General features: G+C 45.3%; 1 protein-coding gene across 1 annotated transcript in view; it reads left to right on the top strand.

The window, feature by feature from the left end:
• The window catches only part of PLCL2 (phospholipase C like 2), a 193,389-nt gene that overhangs the window by 136,128 nt on the left and 35,112 nt on the right, over positions 1-22,149 (top strand). Inside the window, exon 4 of the mRNA XM_060011524.1 lies at positions 5,343-5,418. Coding sequence (XP_059867507.1) covers positions 5,343-5,418 — 76 coding nt within the window. The remainder of the gene's footprint in view (positions 1-5,342; positions 5,419-22,149) is intronic.

A 22,149-nucleotide genomic window follows, 5' to 3' on the forward strand; every position in this document is an offset into this window, starting at 1 on the left:
GTGTGATTTTTATATTATTTTCAAGTATTAAAAAGCTATGTGGTAATTCCCAACAGTAACTTTATAAATGGTTTCTCTTCCATTAGTTTAACTCTGTGACATTTTGCTGTACTTGGAAGCTTTCGCGAAAGGAAACGTTACCTCTGCATTTCAATTTAGAAGTCTCGGATCCCAGAGTTCCCGCATTTGGTTCAAAAATTCTTCACCCATACAGTAATAATTATTGTAAAGTGTTAAAGACAAAAGTAGCATTGTTAACTGAGGACGTTACTTTCAAGAACACAGAAAAAAAGCACCAAAGCTGACAGATTCCAGAGGGAATTTCGTTTTTATTTTCTCTACGTTCTCAGCGTTGGTGAACGGACTCACTTTCTAGGGCTGTGTAGCACAGGTTGCAAAACAGAAAATAAAGAAACAGTCTACAGAAATCTAGTAATATAAAATATATTAATATAATAATAGTTCTCATAATCACACCTATAAACAGACGTTTGCCTTATACTAACATGGGGAGTTACTTTCAAAACAGGGCATTCTTACAGAAGGCATTTCTGGTTTCCTTCCAGCTTAATAAAATATGAATTTTAATTTTTACTTTGCCTTTAGTTGAAACTTCCTACTTTCCATCTTCTTGAGACCTATATTAAAACCTTATCTTAGGGGCTTCCCTGGTGGCACGGTGGTTAAGAATCCGCCTGCCAAGGAAGGGGACACGGGTTCAAGCCCTGGTCCAGGAAGATCCCACATGCCAAGGAGCATCTAAGCCCATGCGCCACAACTACTGAGCCTGCGCTCTAGAGCCCGTGTTCCGCAACAAGAGAAACCACCGCAATGAGAAGCCCGCACACCGCAACAAAGAGTAGCCCCTGCTCGCCGCAACTAGAGAAAGCCCACGTGCAGCAACGAAGACCCAATGCAGCCAAAAATGAATAAAATTATTTTTTAAAAAAAAAACAAGAAACCTTATCTTAGAGTTGATCGAATTTATGAAATGGGTTTCTGGGCTATGTTAAATCTATAGATTATCCTAATGCGTTTGTTCCAGAAATTTAGGAGGTACTGTTAACCGGACACTAATGTGAAATCCATGAGCAACAGCTATTTGAAAGCATCTTGTACTTTGTAAACAATACGAGGGTCCACGTGGTAAGTTACTCGGGCCGGCAGCGGGATGTCTGATTTTGGTGCTGAGACTTACACCTGTGCATGTAAAGTGAATCGATGAAATGTGCATTAATGCAGATCATGCTTATAAAACCAGTCACTCTACCGGGCCTTGCGTTATAGTCACATATTACCGTAATGTATACAGAGAAAACAAGATAACTTAAAGCAGTTTTTCCCTTTGACTCATCTCTTGATGTCACTCCCCACGTATTTGCTTTTGTCTAGTCTGAGATGCTTATTCTAGTGGTTTCACATGAAATATAAATGATTTCTGTTTTTTAATAATGAATTGGTCAGTGGAGCCAAGTAAACTGTTTAATGTTGTCGTTTGAAAAAATGTTTTCCCAAAGTGCTTTATAGAAATATTACTTTATAAAAACACACTTCTGGGCCCGTGTCAGTAGCTGAGATGATGCTACATATTGTGTGTAACACCCGTCGGGAGCCAGGACGTTCCCTAATGCTTCTGTCCATCCTCCTGGTTGTAATGCGCTTTCCTCCTGTTCAGCTGCTGCCTGTGGTCAAGACCTTGCTGGTATCGTGGAAACAGCAGAGGCTTTGAGTCAAACGGAATCCCCGTCCCCCTGTTCACTAGTTACAGTCCTTTGCTCATCACAGCAGGTGACCTTGGGAAAGTGGCTTTGCTCTGGGGTCCTCAGTGTTCACATCTGTGAAAGCAGCATCACCAACACCCACCTCCCGTGGACTTTGGTGAGCATTAGAGGAAATGGAGGACGCCAAGTACGTACCTGATGCCAAGGAGGCGTTGAAATACTTCCATTTTGACTCATTCAGCCAACACTTGCACTGTTTATAATTACACCTCGTTACAGAGTGGCAGACCCAGCCCAAGTGGCAGCACCCCTATGCATTCAGTCATAGTTGTCAGCTGTGCGAGAACAAGACCTCAGCCAGCCAGGTAGGCAGGCAGGGAGGCCCGGCCTGGCCTGGTCCTGCCCTCTCGGCCCACTGGACCTTTAACCAAGTGCGCTTACAGGAGCCCACAGGCCAGAGAGTCCCCTGAACAACACCTAGACGGGCCCTTTACTCGAGGAGAACTCACACGAATGTTGCAGGAGTGGAGGGTTAATGGACTCAATCTGTGGGCAAGAATATAAACTTAATTATAAATATGTACCCTGCAACTATAAAAAGATATAAACTGGCAGTTCCTCCTCCCAGAGGGAATGATGCGCTCATTCCATGACAGGTGTGGGGAAGTGAATCATCTCTGCTGAGGTCTGGGTGGGTTTTCTTTCTTCCTGTGTCTGAAAGTTGCTGATTGGTTAGCAGGTACCCACCTCTCGTGGGCTGACTGCCTCTGGAATCCCCTCTGATACGCTCTGCAGGGACCTGCCGCTGGTCACTTCCATACCCGGGGGGCTGGCTTTTCACTGTGTTTGCATCCTTCACCTGGGGTGTTAGCCACCTCCATAATTTATATACTGCACATAAGTCGGGGGACACATTCACCCCCATTACCGGGAGAAGGACTTGGTATTGAGCTGTCCCGCTACCCTGCCCCGGCTTAGGAGCGTCTCACTGTCACGCCCAGGAGCACGTGGGCAGCGGTGGCACTGCCACGTTTTATGTGATTACTGTTTGCTCGTGGCCCCGGGTCATTCTGCTCTTCATGCGTTCTCAGCACCGACCTCAGGGTCCCACACGTGCAGCCTCAGCGCATGACTGTCCCCAGAGTAAAGGATCGGTCCTCCGGCATCACAGAGCTCAGGGGCAGGGCAGCGTCCTTCTCTAGCCCCTGGAGGTGGACGTGCGTTTCTGAAGCCTTTCGTGTCTTTTACAGTTAAAAGGTGCAGCACTCTTTAACCTTTGGCAATACTTTAAACTGGAAGATGCTTCTTAGAGGAATAGTGCGATTTGTTGTTTCTCTGAGCTTCTTCACACCAGGCTTGTCAACAAAGCTAGTATCAGTAATGGGTGTGTAAAACATTGCCAGTGAGAACAGGACAGGAAGGCACACTCATTCAGCTAATTGGGGGCTTCCAGAAGGAGCTCTGCCGGGCCCCCGGGTGAGTGCGGAGTCCACTGCGACTTCACCATTGGCAAGTTCCAGCCGCAAGCATCCTCTCCTCTAATCCCCACAATATTATGAGCCCTCATAATGTCTTTTATTCAGCTCAGTTTACAGGTAGGAAATTACGGCTCCATGATGTTTCATACCTTGTCCTAGATGACAAAGCTGAGGAACCCATGTAAATCTGTGCTTGTTCTGCGCCTGCCCCAGCCCGGATGTGGATCTGTTTTGACCACCTTCGCCCGTAGGCTGTTGGGATGCGTGAGTCTGGCCTTAATGCTGCTGTTTTGTTCTCTTGCTTTCCTTCTGTTACTGCTCCTGTCCTGCCCACTTGCCTCATGACCAGGTTCATTTTGTTGCTTTTTCCCCCTGTCTGAATGGTGGCGGGACGGTTGGCCAGTTCTTTGATACTGACCTGTGACAACCACCATCCTTGCTGGGGGAAGTCCTTGCTTTGTGATGCCTCTCGTTGGCTCGGCTCAGAGCTGAAGGAGGTTACTGATGATGGTATGAACCTTTTCAGTATGCAAATTATGTAATGGTACAAATGACTTTCTATCAGTGTAATTGAGTTCTGAACTATTCATTTTTATCACTGCCTGTTCAATATGTCAAGCTGTAAAGTAGAATATTTAAATTTGCAGGAATGACTCAGATCTTGAAGAACGAATGTGAAAATACCGAATTCCTAAGTGGGGGCCGTGCCCCTGGGCTGTGCACTTCCTGAAGACAGGGGCTGTGTCCTGTAGGTCACCCTGCCCCCCATTTCTGCTCAGCGGCTGCCCACAGGACACCTTCCATGAATAATGAATGAAGGCATAAATGAACACCTGCTTTGGCCTTCAAACCTCACAGTGTTTACTGTGAGGTAAACAGTGGAAGTTGATAAATGCTGTGTGACTCACTTTAAGAATCTGGTGTACTTCTTAAGAGGCGTGTTGATTATGCTTTAGTTTAAGTATAACTAATAAAATATGGTGTTCTTCGAGTTATAGGAATAATCCAACCTATGTTAATTACTAAGGCAGCTAGTGATAAATACTATAAAGAAAAACAAGGCAGAATTTAAAGGAATGAACAATGATGGATTGGTATTTGTTATACAAAATAGAATGGCCCTGTAAAAGAGATGAGTAATATCATCATGTGAAATATTTAAATACAAAAAGCTTATAATCAACAGGGGCCTACTGTATAGCACAGGGATCTCTACTTACTATTCTGTAATAACCTATATGGGAAAAGAATCTGAAAAAGAATAGATACATGTATATGTATAACTGAATCACTTAGCTGTTCACCTGAAGATAACACAACATTGTAAATCAGCTATACTCTGATATAAAATAAAAATTAAATTAAAAACGAAAACAAAAAGCTAGAGTCTACGGTTATGGCAAGGATCATAATTGTCCCCATTTGAGCCATGAGAACTGAAGCTGGCCATCCCATTTTCATAGTGATTTTAGAGCCAAAAAGTTTACTTCAGACAGACCTTTCCCCAGCATTTTGGTGAGTAAAATAATTGGTCAGCTGTACCCTGTTCCTTTTTCTTAATTCAGGCGCGGCTCCTAAAATAAGCACATGCAATTTAGAACAAGAACTCAACGCTGAATTTTTAAAATCACCGATAGGCACGTTAAGACTACTTGTTTGAGTGATAGCATTAGTGGTGCATCAAAGAAATGCTGTTTTTTGATCCTCAACCTAAGCTTTAAACTGATTCAGATGGAGGCATCTTGGCTGAGGTGAGAAAGGCATGTAGGTGCTGGAGCTTTCCATAAGGTGACGCAGGAGGTTTTGTTAAAATGAAGGACAGATTGGATGTGCGCACATATTTATTTGTAGCTTTTCACACTGAAACGAGCTCAGGTACTGGCTTGAGGTTCAAATCCGGTGTTGTGCAAGCCTAACCACCCGAGGAATATACTCATCACAGTCTGGTCTAAGCCCTTGTGTGGGGAGGTGTGACTGTATCATTTAACATGTACACACATGAACTTGAGTAGTGGGACGTCAGATGGAGGGACGAGTCGCCGCATCCCGTCAGCCGCGTTGGGGGAAGAGCCTCGCGCCCGAGAGCGGACCCTCCTGTGTTCAGCTGTCTGTGTGACCTCCTGTCTGGATGTTTCCTCTGCAGATGATCCAGTCCCTCAAGGCGTTGATTGAAAATGCAGACGCTGTGTATGAAAAGATTGTACACTGTCAGAAAGCAGGTGAGTGAGAATTTGTTTCTTTTCTTTAAAATAAAGTTAGTAGTTTGCCCCTGAGCTATTTCATCTTTTTGATACTATATCAAGAAAACCAGATATTAAAAGTATTTCTTCATGGCTAAAGAAAATACTAATTCACTGGTTCTCAAGCCTGGATAATAGACTCACCTGGGAGGAGCTTTTAAAATATATTGACATGGTCTGGGGTGTGGCTTAAATGTTCATAGCTGTTAAAGGTTCCCAAGCATTTCTAAGCCACAGCCCAGATTGAGACCCTCTGCGCTAAATCTCTTCCACCTCCGTGGGCACCAGTTACAGCCTCTTGAAATTGTCAATGCACTGGCATTTTCACATGCTGAGGAATTCATTCATTTCACAACCAAATGCTATACTAGATTACAAAATTCAACTTACATAAACAACCGTCTCAGTAATTTTTAGCTGTGATAAAACCAAAAAATCAAGTGTTCTGCATTGTAATAACAACAGGTAAAATGAAATTCTTTAAATTTTCAAATTTTGAGTGTCAATTTGGAAGGTTCTAATGTGGAGAATATTTGTAATTCATAAATAAGAGTATCTGTCCTTAATTTCTAGGGTTTTTGGTTTCTGTTCTTTCAAATCAGGAGGCCATAACTGTTACCTAGCCGTAAAAAAAAGTCATCTCTTATCTCAGAAATGAACTCGTTTAAAATAGATGAAAGGCATAGATACATGCGACAATTTCTCTTTTGGTGTTTATTGAAGAATATGCATGTTAGTGACTAATCAAGAGACGAAAATCCTCATCTTGTTAGCAAAATATTATTAGCAAAGTCATCTTTCTACTTCTAGCCCTTTCTGGGACACTTACGACCACAATTAAAGCAAGTTACGTCAAATACCACTTTTCATCATGTCACTACCCTATACAAAATCATTGAGTAGCTGACCAAATCTAAACTTCTAACTTCCTATGCAAAGTCATTGCCAACTGGCCCACCCACTTTGCCAATGTTATATTAAAAAGTATTAATTAAGTCATCTGTTCATTTATTTAATAAATATGTTTTGAACTTGTACTATGCCTAAGATACTTGTAAGAGCTGTTACATACCAAAATATTTAAAACAATAAGCAAGATTGGTTTTTGTCTTCTAGAACCTTCAAATCAAACAGGACGTATGAAAGTAACCACGCACAGTCAGACGCATTGAGTACTTACTGTGTGTGACTCAGGAGCCTGAACTCGGCCTGTGAGGCAGTGGGGAACCCCTGGTTTTTTAGTGGAAGGGGAGAGAAGCTGAGCTTTCAGGTGACCATCATAATAGCTGTGTGCAGAGGACTGTTGTGGGCAGGACCCGCTGGAGGTTGTCGGGAACAGTGAGGAAGATGTGAGGTTGTTCGTCCAGCCGGGCTTTGGGCTGCCCCGCCTCCTCTGCCATCCCTTGTGTGTTTCCACTTAGATTTCCACAAGGTAGGACCTCCGTCTCCCTCCTCTCTGCCAGTCTTTCCCTGTCTTCTTCTCATCTCATCAGTCTCCCAGGGGCTTTCCTGATTCCGGGATGTGTGTTCCAGACCCATTCCATTCAGCCCTTCAGACGTGTATCTGGTTCAGCCGATCAAGCCTCTTCGGTCACTGTGTCTTTTATTAACGTGTCCCATCTTCCAAACGGGACAGTGACCTCCCGTGCACCAGGCTTGCATGCTGAGTGACTCTCTGTTTTACCCGTGACATCTGTTCTAACATCTGCACAGCGGAGTCGCTCAGATACTAACTGGCTAAATGTGATTTGACTTTTATGAAGTATTCGATTCTATTAAATGCATGTATTGCTATGAGAATTGTGGACCGTTAGAATCTGAAACCACAGTTTATCGGAAAGAAAGAACTGGCTATTCATTTAACAATTTGAGTTATTGGCAATTCTTTGCAACTTCCTTGCCTTATGAAATTTGATAATGTCTAGCATCATGCAGCTTCGTGTTGTTTTTCTGTTCGATTTCGGTAAGGGATATATTTGCTTGTATTTGAAAAGCTAAAGAGTCTTGTCTGTTAAGGGTTTTGCTTGGGGAGGTAGGAGTGGGGATAACCGCTGTGTAATGGTCTGAGTTGCTTCGGGTTGAAAGCCCTTCAGAAGCACATAACGATCATCTCCCGGTTTCATAATTACTGCCGCCCGCCTACACAGCCCTTCTGTTGTCCAAGTGCTTATTTTAGAGTCTCTTGATCTTTGTTTCTTATGTTTACAGTTATCGTAAGGCATATCGTTCTTAATCATCTGAAGAGCTGCTCATTTGTGTTGGGCTCAATAGCATTTGCGTAAGATTTTACTTTTGGTGAGTAATTGTTCTGCTTGCAGATCTTTAATCTTGCAATTACAAAGTGAAGGTATAGGTCACCAAAGTGCTGGAAGAGAGGATTATTTTAGAAGTATTCCACACTTTTAAACACAAACCTATATTCTTATTAGGCAAAGCTTCACGTAAATAACTGAAAATAAGGAGTTACACACTACCCGCCTCCAGTCCCGTGTTGAAAAGTGCACCCAGTTGGGACAGGTTCGGACTCCCCGCTGTGTAACTGATTTTTTGGAGCAAGAAATGAGTCTGCTGAGGCCGTTATTGGGAGGAGAGACTGAGGCCGGTGAGGAACGCCGGTAAGTGAAGACCCACAGCCAAGGTGGGCCAGGAAGCTGCTCGCGCAGCAGACAGGGACCCAAAGGGACCAGGAAGGGAGGTGAGAGCAGCCAGGTGAGGGGCAGTTGGGGCAGGCTGTGTAGCCCACTCTTTTAAGACGAGAATATGCCAGCACAGAAGTTTGGTGGGTTAAAGGGAAATCTTAATAAGAAAACCACGTTCCTAGGAATATGGAAGATCCATTGAAGAGGCGGAGAGGAAGATGCTAAAAGATGAGCCCAGGATAAAGGGTGCAGGAAGTGAGGGGGGCAGGAATCAAGCGTGGCTGTGAAACACTTGACCTCGGAAAGGGAGAGCCGTGGCGTGTGGACGCATCCTGGGGTGGAGGAGTGTTTTCCACTGAGAAGGGGGGGACGCTGGCTCTTGGGTGCGGTGGAAGCGGGGATGGGAAGGGCAGGGTGTGGAGCATTTGCTCAGAGCCAGAGGCCAGTGGTGCCAGTGACAGGGACGGACTGAATGTTGGGATCGCGGGGAGGGGTGTGGGACGAGTGGATCTGGGCTGCCATGCGAGTGAGAAAGACAGAGAAGTGGTGGATGGTACGGCCGTGCGGGAACGGGTCTGTGTGCAGTAACGAGCACACGTCCTACTGGGTCTAAAAGATGCTTGTTCTCCCAGGAAGTATCCAAGTGGGTGATGGAAAGGAACACACACGGGGGCGGGGGCAGGGCCGGAATCTCCAGAGGGAGAAGCATTGTTAAAGTTCATACAAGTTCTTTTTCAAAAGTTTATAAAAGCTGATAAAAGATTAGCCGGATTCTTTCAGGGGAAACATCTTCTCCACTTTCTGATGTCTAGCTCTTTCTCTCCTTCAGTGGCCCCAAAACGGCAGCCTGTGTTTGAATTTTAGTTAGTCACTGAATCGATCTGTTCCGTAAAGAATAGGAAGATGATCTAGGAGGTAGTCCAGACTGCTTTGCTTCGGTGCATTGGATGTTTTCATCAGGTGAATTTAAATGGAAAAGCATTTGTTCTCTGGGAAGAAAAAAAGAAATCAATGACTTATTTCCTGCCAGTAGCGTACTTCCTGTCCAAGATGGTGCATTAACATGCATTTAATGTCCACTCCTTTCTGAGCCTCATTAAAATGACAGTAGGGTTGTTTTTTTTTTTTAATAAAAAACTTACAAGGACAAAGAAAATGGGAGCAACAAAATTTTGGAAACAGGAAAAGGAAAGTCGACTTAGCTGACTCAAGAAAGCTGAGCCTGAAGCGGGTGGGAATGGGGGCACAGTCTGACTTCGTGGAGACCCCAGCAGGCTGGGACCCGGTGGCAGCAGATGCCGCTGGGGGTCGAGGTAGAGGTGGGAATAAAAGGGGAGAGCTGTCCGAAAGCTGGATTCAGGAGCAGCTAGGTCCCAGACTGCCGAGAGTCCTGACGGTGGGGAGCTTGAAAATAGCCAAATTCTCATCCTTCATCTGGGCAGTTTAACAAGTAATGCTTGGGGAAGAAAATCTAAACAGTATATGCCTGTTACTTAGCAATAGGGGCATAGATACTCAAAAATGAAACAAACTCAGCTAAAGGGGTTGAATGTTAACTGCTTCTGGAGAGGGGGGATTGGTGACAACTCTTTATCTTTAAACTAGGTGTATGCATCCTTCTGCCAAACATTAAATCACTGCTAAATTTAAACTTAATTTAATTTACTAAGTTTAAGAAAGAGAAAGGAAGGGATGGAGCGGTGGAAGCTGCGACAGGAATCCTTGACCTGCGTGGTCCTGGAGGAGGCGTGGCCACGCCCACCAGGCTTGGGGCCAGGTGGGTGAGGCAGGTGCTTGCCGCCCAGGACCCCTGCCACCCTGGCTTTCTGGGCAGCCCAGGTGCAGAGGTGGTGTCTGCACCCAGTGGGCGAGAGCCTGGCTCCTCTTCTGGCAGGAGAGTCGGGTCCCTGCTCTTTCCAAGTAGAAGTAGAAGCTTCTATTCTGAAAGCTCTGAGGGGCTCCCATGCGTGGCAGGGGTGCATCATTACTGAGTAAAGTGGGATGGAAGGCAGCTTTCGAAATAACAAAAGCTTTAATTGCCCTTCATTTTAATCTGCTTACTGGAAAATTTTCTGTAATGGATGCTACACATCTCTGCTTTCTTAAATTGGGCTGCCAAAAGTAATTTGAACTTGCGATGACCCAGGGTGGTTATTTGCCCTGGTTAATGCAGCGATGCCCCCAGGAGCCTTAAGTTTTCAGGGCCCTTACGCTGTGCACTGGGGCTTCCTGTTCAGATCCCATCCCAGGAGTCATAGTTTAGTTCCATCTCCTCTCCTTCGGCTTTCACTCCCTACTTCTCCTACAGTTCGTGCTGCATTTCCCACCGCCTGTTTGTACATGACTCTTTTGTTCTCTTTCTGATTTGCTGCTTCTGGTCTGCCGGCCTTTCCCCTGGGACCAAGCTTGATAGATTTATCTTACCTCAAAGCAGAGAGAGCCTGACGCGTCCGTGTGAGGAGAACAAGCAGGATGCCAGGCAGACCTACATGACATTGCTCAGTGGCCTCTGTTGTTTTGCAAACTCCTGGGATTGCAGTGTGTTCTTAGCAGGGAAGGTTTCCGGATAAGTAACCTGTCACCATCCATCAATTGCTTTGCTCACATCATTGTCTGGCTCAACACAGCAAACGTAAAATCATCTGTACGAGTCATTCTGAAAAACACTTCACAGTGTTCCGTTAACAATGTTTGCAAAAGGAAGCCTGGGAGCCTATAACTTTTGTCTTCGCTTATGTCAGGCTGTTTCTCAGCCCCAACTTACAGAAGTAAGAGGTTCTTCCCTGGGGATCCAGCACAGGCTCCTGGGCCCCCTGTACCATGTCTTGCTGTGTGGTATTACGTTAGTCACTCGACTTCTCTCTGGCTCATTTTCCTCCTTCTAAGTGACAGTGAGTTGTATGCGTCCCCGATAGCCCCACGGGTTCGAGAATACAGTGACCTCAGATCAGTTGCCTAAGCAGCAATTTTGGAATGGCCTGATCACAGTCACCTAAAAAGAGAAGATCAAATAAGTCATCCCATGCGATGGCACGGGTGCATGAGTTGCATGCAGCCTGTCAGCGTGTGTTTCAAGGGGGAGAGTCAATGCCTCACTTTGAAGGTGAAGAGTGACCTCTCTGAAGGTGAGACACGTGAACCCTTAACTCCTTTGGGACCCTCGGCCTCTTTCCTCTTCTAAGAATCACCAGGTGCTCTCCCGGGCACTTTAATTAACTAACAGTGAAGCCACAGAAGCCAGGAAGTAGCAAGGTCATTGTCGGTGGGCCAGCCTGCCCCCCGCCCCATCCTTCTTAATGCCCTCAAAAGGAACCTTTGCTGATGGTAAGGGAGGGTAGAGGGATGATCACAAAAGTGACAACTAGGCCAACTCAGGCAGGAAGGCTAAACAAGCAGGCAGTCTGTAGGAACCAGCTGTCTCACCGCACCCCACCGTCTCAGGTGCCCATTACCCCATCCTGCCTTCAGACGACCACATAGCTGTCATCGCAACAGGATTTCCTACAAGTGTGGTCAGAGTCTCCTAGGGACACTTGTGTAAAGTGCAGTTTCTTTGCTTCGCTCCCCAGTATTGAATCCTGGAGGTTGGGGCCCAGGAATTTGCATTTGAACGAGAAGCTCTCTTTAGAGGATGGAGCAGAGAGGTCCCTCCTGGGTTCATGCTCACCTCTGAGCCTCTCCCCACCCCTGCCCGCCCTGCAAAGGGTGACTGCTCCGTGCCTGCCTGCCGGATTGATGAGAGCGATTCCTTCTTCCCAGCACGGCTTTCACTGGTGACATTTCCCAGTGCCAGGAGTGAAGGGGAGGCAGATGGGCAGATGTGTGACCTCCCTGGATATCTGTCCTGTGCTCAGATCCCAAAGCTGTGCTTTCTTGTCACTTCTTCCTCTGCCTCCTCCTTCCCTGTAAACCCAGAGTCTCTGAACGCATCACTTTTCATCTTAATGGCAACTTGCAGGCTTCCTGGTGGCACAGTGGTTGGGAGTCGGCCTGCCAAAGCAGGGGACACAGGTTCAAGCCCTGGTCCGGGAAGATCCCACATGCCGTGGAGCAACTAAGCCCGTGCGCCACAACTACTGAGCCTGTACTCTAGAGCCCGTGAGCCACAACTCCTGAGCCCACATGCCACAACTACTGCAGCCCGTGTGCCTAGAGCCCGTGCTCTGCAGCAAGAGAAGCCACTGCGATGAGAAGCCCATGCACTGCAATGAAGAGTAGCCCCTGCTTGCCGCAACTAGAGAAAGCCCGTTCACAGCAATGAAGACCCAATGCAGCCAAAAATAAACAAACAAACAAACAAATAAATAAATAAATGGCAACTCTCAGCAGCTCAGCAGATTATCTTCTGGGGAGGGGTCAGGCTTCCTTCAACTCTGGCACTCCCATAAAAATCATTTTTGTTATTATTCCATTATACTTGTTCATTAAATTTGAGAAAAACCACAAGTCTAGTAAAGTCCACAGTAAATTAAATCATCTTTCTCAAATACCAGAAGGTTTTATACACACACAAACACACACACACACACACACACACACACACCCACACCCACACACACCCACATATATCTGATTAGGTATTCTTGGATTTAAAATGAAGTAAATAGCCTAGATGGTCTCTAAGGCTTTTTCTGTCTTTCAAATTCTGTGGTCTACAAATCATATGACATGATATGATACATGAGATATAATATAATATAAATAAGGGACTGTAGTGGGTAAAGTGAACAAATGCATTCTAAGAATGTTTGAACAATATTTAGCGGTAAATCTTCTAAGAATAAGGAATTTGAAACAATTTTAATTAACCTGTATTCTTTCATTATAGGTCAGTGCCTTGTCAAAAACATGTCATTACACGTGTTAACACAGTAAAGGAAAAATGCAGTCGCGCATCTGTGGAGTGTGTTTAGTGCTGTACTAAGTATTTATTCGAGGTGCAAAAACTAATGCACGGTCTCTGCTACCATTTAAAGTTATAAAACACAACCAAGCCAGTAGATGAGGCAACGGGTATAAGTGGAATCTGAGAGAGGGAGCAGGCCAGGGGTTTTGTTGACAGGGAGGGGGTAGGGCTTGGACTAGGGGCTTGAGAGAGGCATGTACGGTCCGTGTGAGGAGAGCGGAGGGACGGGGCTTTTCTGGTGGGCCAGAGGGGAGAGGCTTCGTCATCCAGATGTGCTTTCCATGCCCATGACGTATGTTGTCCTGTCCGAAGGGAAATGTTTGCTTTGGGAAGCAGCAGAAATTAGGGTTGGAAGTAGAGGTTGGGTTCTATGGCGGGAGCCTTTTAATTCAAGGATGAAGTGTTTGGCGTTGACTTCTAAGGCCAACATTGCCCAAAGCCTGATTGGAGGAACGCTAGTCATATGCTCCTGGGGCAAAGGGTTTCATCACCAAATCTTCATAACACAACGTATTCCCCTTTGGAGATTCTTAGGACACATCAGCATGCTACATGTTCCCTAGTTCAACTCAGCATTTCCCAAACCAAATGTATCTGGTTGTAAAGCCCTTCTTTCAAGCTCTGTCTGCCAACGTCTTGAACACTTCTGGAATCTGCCGTAGGCCGTGGGGTCGTGAAATAGTTTGGGACAGGCCTGGGGACTCACTGACTGACCCATCTCTCTCCTGTGCCCTCCGTGTTCCAGTACTCCACACAGCACTGGAATGTGGGGGCCTGAGCTACTGGGGAAGGGGGGAGGTGATTGTGAAGGTCTGGTTCAGGCGTGCTGGGCCTGGGATCATGTAGGGTGGCTGTCCTGGTCCAGTCGGGCTGCTATAACAAAGTATCACAGACCAGAGGGCTCAAAACTACAGACTTAGCTCTCACAGCTTGGGAGGCTGGGGCGTCCAGGATCGCGAGGTGAGGGCCCGTTTCCTGGTTCGGGGCTGGTACTTCCTTGCAGGGTCCTCACATGGTGGAAGGGGTAGAGCTTTAAAAGAGCACTAATCCCATTCATGAGGGCTCCATACTCCTGACCCAAGCACCTCCCAAAGGCTGCACCTCCTAACACCATCCCTTTGGGAATGAGGGTTGCAACATATAGATTGGGGTCGGGCAGGGGGACACAAAACAGACCATAGCAGAGGGTCAAATGGAAATAGCTAGCACATCGTTGAAGCAACTGCAGTAAAACTTGGGGTGGAGTGGCGTCTACAGATAGAATTAGTATCATCCAAACGGAGGAGTTATTTGAATGGGTGAGTTCTTGGTTTTTTTTTTTTAATTAATTTTTATTGGAGTATAGTTGCTTTACGATGTTGTATTACTTTCTGCTGTGCAGCAAAGTGAAGCAGCTATACGTATACATACATCCCCTCTTTTTTTGGATTTCCTTCCCGTTTAGGTCACCACAGAACATTGAGTAGAGTTCCCTGTGCTATGGATGAGTTCTTTAACGAAGAAAGGGTTGGGAGGAAATCTAGGCAATCCCAGGATATGATTACGAGTTTGTATTAATAATTCAGACCTGAATGTTTTACTTCAACTTCAAACCTTAAAAACAAGCCGGCACATCTGAGCTCCTGCCCTGCCCTACTTTTTTTTTTTTTTCCTATAGCAGTCATTACCTTCCAACCACAGTATCATTTGCTTACGTCCCTGGGTTATTGTGTGTCTCCTTCCAACTAGAATGTAAACTCCCTGAGAGCAGGGAGCTTTGTAATTCATATCGTCTCCCACCGACGCCAAGAGCAGCGCCTTGCCAAAGTTGGCACTCAGTAAATACTGGTGGAATTGAATTGAACGTGGAATGCTACGGTTATTCGTCCATTTGTTTCTTCACAGACGTTTATCAGGGTCCTACTCTCAGTCTGAGGGAGGCTGGGGACCTCACTTCCCCGCCCCAGGGCTCCAGGCCGAGCGCAGGAGAGGCGCAAGCGGAATCCTCACTGCACAGGGGACTTGGTCCTCTGGTGAGAGGGCAGCACAGCCCGTGACTGACCCATCGGGTCAGCACGGAACCAGAGTTTTGGAGCTTCAGTTGAGTCAGGAAAGTGGTTTGGGAGCAAGGCTGGTGGGGCGGGAATTCCAGGTGGGAGAGGAGCCCCCGCAGGGACAGCCAGGCGCAGGCCAGCAGTGGCCGCGGCACAGACGGGAGATAGCACAGACCCAGAAGCTGCAGAAAAACATTCAAACACACACACACACACACACACACACACACACACACACACACAGCCCTCTGATGGATTAGACTGCGTGCAAAGAATTCTGTGTGCCAAAAAGGATCAGAAGCAAAGCTGCAACAACAATGAGAAACTAAGAAAAAAATGTTAGCGATACTTATTAGGAAAGGCTGATATCCCTAATAACACAAGGAGCTCCTAAAATCAGTCTGAAAAAGGCCAACAACCCTCATGTTTGTATTCTTTGCAAAGAATATGAACACAGTTCACAACAAGGGAAATTCAAAAGACTCTAAAATGAAAGGATGTCCAGACTCACCCATAAACGATGCAAACCTGCTACAGGTAGAGGGACAGTTATGAATGCAGAGTCTAAACTCTGGCCTTCTCAAAGCTGAAGTCGAGTCATGGGAGACAGAAAATAAAAAAGCAAGTAAATACAACACTCACTGTGTCCGACAGTGGTGAGTTTTTTGGAATCAGTGAGGCAGAGAGGGGGACAGGGCGGGGGCAGGGGTGGGCAGTGGCTCTTTTCAATAAAGTGCTTAGCCAGGACCTCAGGGAACCGGTGACATCTATGCAGGCATGATTGGAGGCAGAGAGCAAGCTTATCAGATATCTGGAAGGAGATTATTTCAGGAAGACGGGCCACCTGGCTACAGTGTTGGGAGCAAGGGGCCGGGAGGGCAGGAGCCAGGTGACAACGGGCCAGGCTGTTGCGAGGACGCCAGCTCTCCTCTCAGAGAGATGGAAGCTCTTCCTGAGGGTCTGAGCAGAAGAGTGGCTGCATCCGATAAGCAGGGGGTAAGGGGTGGGGAACGAAAGCAGGTGCTGGAGGACCACCCAGGAGGCTTTTGCAACCATCCAGGCCACTGAACGGCTTGATCTGGGGGGATCTGGGCGGTGGTGACGGCTATCAGGATTTATTCACGGATTGGACGTGGGGCAGGAGGAAAGAAGGCAGGACTGCAGGATTCTTGGTTGGGTTCTCTTTACCAAGATGGAGAGGACTGTGGGGAGAGGGTTTGAGACGGAAAATCAGAGGTTTGGATGTAGATGTGTTAAGTTTGGTCTGCCTGGTTGACTTCCAAGTCTAAAGTTCAGAGAGAGGTCCAGACTGGAGGCAATGAATTTGGAAGCCATGGGCACGAAAGAGGTCTTTCAAGCTTGGAGACCGAGCTCTTCTAAGCAGTGACAATGAATAGAGAAGACGGAGCCCTGGGCTTTCACCGTTTGGACATTGGGGAGACACAGGAGAGTGACCCCAGAGGTTAGGGTGCAGCCAGACGGGTAGGAGGAGGTTGCTGTGATCTCCTGGAGAATGAGGTGTTTCAAGGAGATGCCACTTTTCACGCATCAGATCCAAACGTTCATATCAAAGACCCCAGAGTTCCGTCACACACAGATCATGACTGATGGGTGGGCTTATAGGGGAAACTGGGAACTGTCACATTATGTGTTAGGGGGTATAAATTGGGTCCACACCTAGGGAAGGCCACATGGCAGTAAATTTTGGAATTACGAATCATGTACACTTTGAACCAGTAATTCCTTTTTTTTTTAGAGTTTATTCTAAAGATTTGATCACATATTTGGGGAATTACATGTGTATAGAGTTTTCTTTATAACACTGAGAACAGCCTAGATGTTACATCTAAGTGTTTAATAGGAGGGTCCTTGTCAAATATGTTATGATAGATCCGTATGATGGGACATTATGCTACCCCTTCAAAAAGAATAAAGAAATATGTATGTGTATATATTCACCTGCACAGACACACAGACTACATATATATACCTATATAAGGAAGATCTTATATACACATAAAGATAAAACAACATATGTGTGTGTGTGTGTGTGTGTGTGTGTATACATAGTTTAAAAAGGCAAGGCAAACAGTGTGTGCTATTTGCTCATGTGTTTTTTTTTAATTAATTTATTATTTATCTTTGGCTGTGTTGGGTCTTTGTTGCTATGTGCTGGCTTTCTCTAGTTGCAGCGAGCTGGGGCTACTCCTCGTTGCGGTGCACGGGCTTCTCATTGCAGTGGCTTCTCTTATTGCAGAGCGTGGGCTCTAGAGCGCAGGCTCAGTAGTTGTGGCGCACGGGCTTAGTTGCTCCGCAGCATGTGGGATCTTCCCGGACCAGGGCTCGAACCCATATCCCCTTCCTTGGCAGGCAGATTCTTAACCTCTGTGCCACCAGGGAAGTCCCTGCTCATGTGTTTTAAAAGGTGAGGCAGGAGGCTAGAGCCTTGAGAGATGCTGAGGGCACCGCTCTCTCAGGGAGGGGGTAACCGCGGTTGCCCAGTGGGAGGGGCCAAGGAGGCTGGGTGATGGGGAGGGAAAGGTCGTTCTCCGTATACCAGTCTATACTTTCTAAATGTTGAGCCATGCGACTATATTATCTGTTCAAAAATTAAAATAAGAGGCGTAAAAAGATAGGGAGAGGTGGACAGGGTTGCGTCCCGAGGGCCTCGTGTGTTTGGGTGATCGTGCCCACCTGGTAGAGGGGAAAGGACTGACTTCCGAGGGCCATCCAGACAAACGTGTCCTCCGTGTGAAAAGCTCATCTTTAAGTATAATTGGGGTGAAGAGGCCGTTTTGTTTCTCAACACAGTGGAGTGAGGAGGGTCTGCTGTTTGTTCCTCGTCTGATCCCAGCCCAGGTGAGTCCCGTGGCCCGTGTTCAGAAGGGTGGCATGGTCACTGGATTCCACAGAGGACGCGAGGGATGCCCCGCCGTCTCACCCGGATTCCCCAGGTGGAGCGCTGGCGGAGGAAGGCACGCCCCCCTCGCGCAGTCCATTCACGAAGCATAATGCTGTGGGCGTGGCATCCTTCTGGGTTTTAAGGGTATATTTAAGAGACCTGGTTTATCTATTGCACCTCAGATAGATAAATGGAATGGGATTAAACAGCTCAAAATCCATCTGAAAATAATTCGGCTTTTGCTAATGCCAAGATTGTTTGGGAAGAAGGCCTAGAGAGAGAGACTACCAACTGGAACTATATGAAACGTCATGAGGCATTTCTGCGTCTCCATGGAGATAATGGCCTCAGCGCCCACGTGCTGGAGGCACACCCGAACTTCAGACCCCTGGGGTTTGGGGGGCAGAGCGTATAGTTTACAAAGCCTGTATATTTTAACACGTTCTATATATACGTTCGTTGGAAAAAATGATCCATATTTTGTTCTCAAGGGACTTTGATGTTGGGACATGAGACCATATTATTTTGAGGTACTTGTAAAACTTGACAAATTGACCTCTTGAGTGAGATCCCAGGTTGACTTGTGTTATATGGAATTCCATCTTTCAGGAAATAGCTCACTGTACCTAACTTGGGAAATCTGAAATAAATTAAAATTATAAATATATATTTCTTTTGTCACCATTTGAAATATTCTACCCTATGCTTTTGGTTTCTATTTTCAACACACATAGAAATATTTTTGCACTGGGTATGTTTGTGATAAAAGCGTCTTTTAGGATAGCTAAGTAAATTTGCAGTTGAAAAAGTAATCTTTAGGTATATAAATTTAAGATCAATATGTCTCTTATGGAGTATTTTTTAAAATTATACTTGCTTCTGAAAATTTTGAGCCGTGTGCTACATGGTACATTTTCGATTCGAATCATTTAGATTGGTATAGAAAATCCCATCTAGAATGTTTGAAAGGTCACCTGCTTCATGTTTGGCATGAATAAATGCCGTTTGTTTCCATCAAAGAGGAAATGCTGCCATGTTTCTGACTGAGCCCCCCTTCCCTTCAAGGCAAAGCCTCTTCTTCATATCTTAGTATTGTACGTATCATGTATTTTAAAATTTTTATTTTAGTTTTATGGCTGTTTGGTTTTCATCTAGGTTTATCTGTGATGGGAGGCGGGAAACTTTATAGGACTGGAAATTTCTCTTTACTACATTCCATTATATGCAGTTGCACTAATGTTCTTAGCTAATGTAATTACGTATCATCTTTACACTTCTTTATTAATTTTTTTTAAAACATGATAATCTGTCAGCACTACATTCCATCTTTTGTCATTAAGCTTTAAGCCCCTCAAAAACAAACCTTTAAAATACTTAAGTTACAGTGTTTTGAAACAATAATTGGAAAATTATGTGAAACAAGCACCTCCCTCTATAAAAAATCTGAGCTGTTTAAATTTTTGAGAGATGACATGGAAAGAAGCAATAAATTTCTAAAACATTGTTCTTTACATAAAAATCAAATAATATACTTTTGTGTGGCCATACCAATTTTTAAAATTTAACCCTGTGGCTATAAGTGGAAAGGTCCACCGTGGGCCCAGGGCCTGGCCTTGTGTTTTGTTTGTGTGGCCTGTGCCTCTGTTCCCTTTAGAGCAGAATGAACTACACTCTCGCAGGAATCACTGACTATGGCCTTTCCATTTGTCCTTCCTCTGCTGTTTGATGACCTACTGTTTATTTCCCTGGTTCTCAAGTTCACTACCAGAAAGGAATTTGAGCATTGCAGAAGAAAATGGTATACATTCTTCTGGTTAACATTCCAGAAGAAAAATAACCCACAGCTCTTTTCTAGAAACACAAACTTGGGGTCACGGAGTCAGAGGAACCTAATTGTAGGGTCTTTGGCACAGAGCAGCCAAGGCGCAAAGACAATCCGCTTGACAGAAGAGCAGACCCAGCAGGCCCAGCCACGGCTGTGCTTGAGATATTTGCTGCTTTCTAGACTTTTCCCCCAAGTTTTAGTTCATGTTTCCAAGCATGTCATTGAATTTGTGTAATATGCCCACAGCCTTCAAACTTTCATGCTTTTGAACACACCATATATATATATATATATATATATATATATATATATTTTATTTTTTTATTTTTTTATTTTTTTTTTTTTGCGGTACGTGGGCCTCTCACTGTTGTGGCCTCTCCCGTTGTGGAGCACAGGCTCCGGACGCGCAGGCTCAGCGGCCATGGCTCATGGGCCCAGCCGCTCTGCGGCATGTGGGATCTTCCCAGACTGGGGCACGAACCCGTGTCCCCTGCATCGGCAGGCGGACTCTCAACCACTGCGCCACCAGGGAAGCCCCACACCATATATTTTGACTGTTAAATGATGTAGCACCGTGAAATTGTATCACTTCATGTTTTTCAAAAGACTGTTGACCTAGTTAGTATTGGTTTTCAAGTGAAGTGTTCTAAAACTTAACGAAGATGTTAATTTCTTTGGCCAGAATTAGCTGGTATCTCTTGCCTCACTTACCGACGTGGTCTGACAACTGCAGTGTCCGCCCTTTTACCAGCTCAGGAGGGGCTGGTTTGGGTGGTTTTCCTGCATCTTCTTATCCTTTTAAGAACTGTAAAGGCTCCACTTAACAGCATTATTACAAGCCTGCCTGTGAGGGCGGCTTCTAGGCACTGCACCTGTGTAGACGGATGGTCCCCGTCCGAAAGTGCAGGGCCTGTCACCCTAAAGTAGCAGCAACGTAGAGAGGCAGGCAAAAGACACATTGGAAACTGGTAAGCAAGGGACATGCCAAAAATCAGATAGTTACTTTGTGTAAGTACAAAGGGATGCTTGCCTGTCTGTGGAATCGATAGTGTAGTTAGTAAGAAGGCGGGAAGCAGAACTAGCCTCCCAAAGCTGCCCAGAGGTCCGTCACCACGAGCGACCAGGTCTTATTCCTGAGCAAATTAATAGGAGGTGCAGGCGTCCTGAGGCCCAGCCTGCACCCCGAGGCCGCGGCTGAGCCGTGCTGGCTGCTCCTGGGCCCCGTCTGTGGGGGACAGGCACCGCCAGATCACCTTTCTTTAATCAGAGTTCAGCATTCTTGTCACTCCACTGAGCACACTCGGGCAGGAAATGATAAGAGCTCCCTTTCTTCCTTGTTATGTAAATTTTCAACATAACTGTTTACAATTTTATAATAGGGACAAGGGCAGTCAGCTCTCTCAGAGGAGGTGTTTATTCTCATCTTCTCTCTACTCACTAAGGAGAAAACACAGAATGGTTGTCCTCAAGTTTTCTGAAATTTCAGCTTTTCTGATTGGTTATTTATTTCTTAAGATTAATCTTTACATTACCAGTTGTTTGTAATCTATTCTGTAAAGTTTCATTTTGTAATACATAGTCCTTGCATGCCTACAGAATCTCCCTTTCATAGTATGAGTCCTCATACAAAAATCCTAATTTGCTACTGCACCTACAGTTTATTTTGGCATCGATTAAAAAAAGCAGAAATTGTACATGTTCTCACATCGTTGTAATGCTGTTGCCCTATTTGCTACTCTAAGGCCTGTACACTCAGCCATTGTATTCCAGAACAAAGTTATAAAGATTTCTTTCTGAAATGGTTGTCAGTGAGCAGATAATATAAGCACTAGTCCCCTTACCCTGGCTTTCTCCCCATGCTTCTAGAAGTCTGTAGCTTTTTACAGTGTTCAGCATGTGTAAGTAATGGGCCTTAATGGGACTCAACACAGCAGATGGTCAAATGCCCTGTACATGGAGTTTGATCAATACATGTTGTTGGCTGACCAATTAGTGTTATTACTTCAAGCATCAGAAATTACTTTCATTATCCAAAATGATGAGACCTTTTGCATCTCAGTGTTATGAATATTGACTACTGATTACAGAAATAGAGAACTATTGTGAACAATCCACTTGTTAAAGAAATCTGAGATAATAGTTCAGGTTTATCTCTTCAAGTAAATATTCCCGATTGTTTCATATTGGAGTCCTTTTTTAAAAAAGGTGAAACTAGAAAACATTAAAAAATAATCTTGTTCGAGATAGAATAATTTAGAAATAGATATTTGAATATGTGAGCTGGGCCAGTCATTTAAAGAAAAAAAAAAAGTAGAATCGTGACTGTCTTGCCCATGTCTGTCTGTCTGTCTCTTCTCTGGCTCCTAACCCCACCACCTTCAAACTGTAACTAAAGAACAAGAAAT

This window comes from Delphinus delphis, chromosome 4, assembly GCF_949987515.2.
Source record: "Delphinus delphis chromosome 4, mDelDel1.2, whole genome shotgun sequence".
NCBI classification, from domain to species: Eukaryota; Metazoa; Chordata; class Mammalia; order Artiodactyla; family Delphinidae; genus Delphinus; species Delphinus delphis.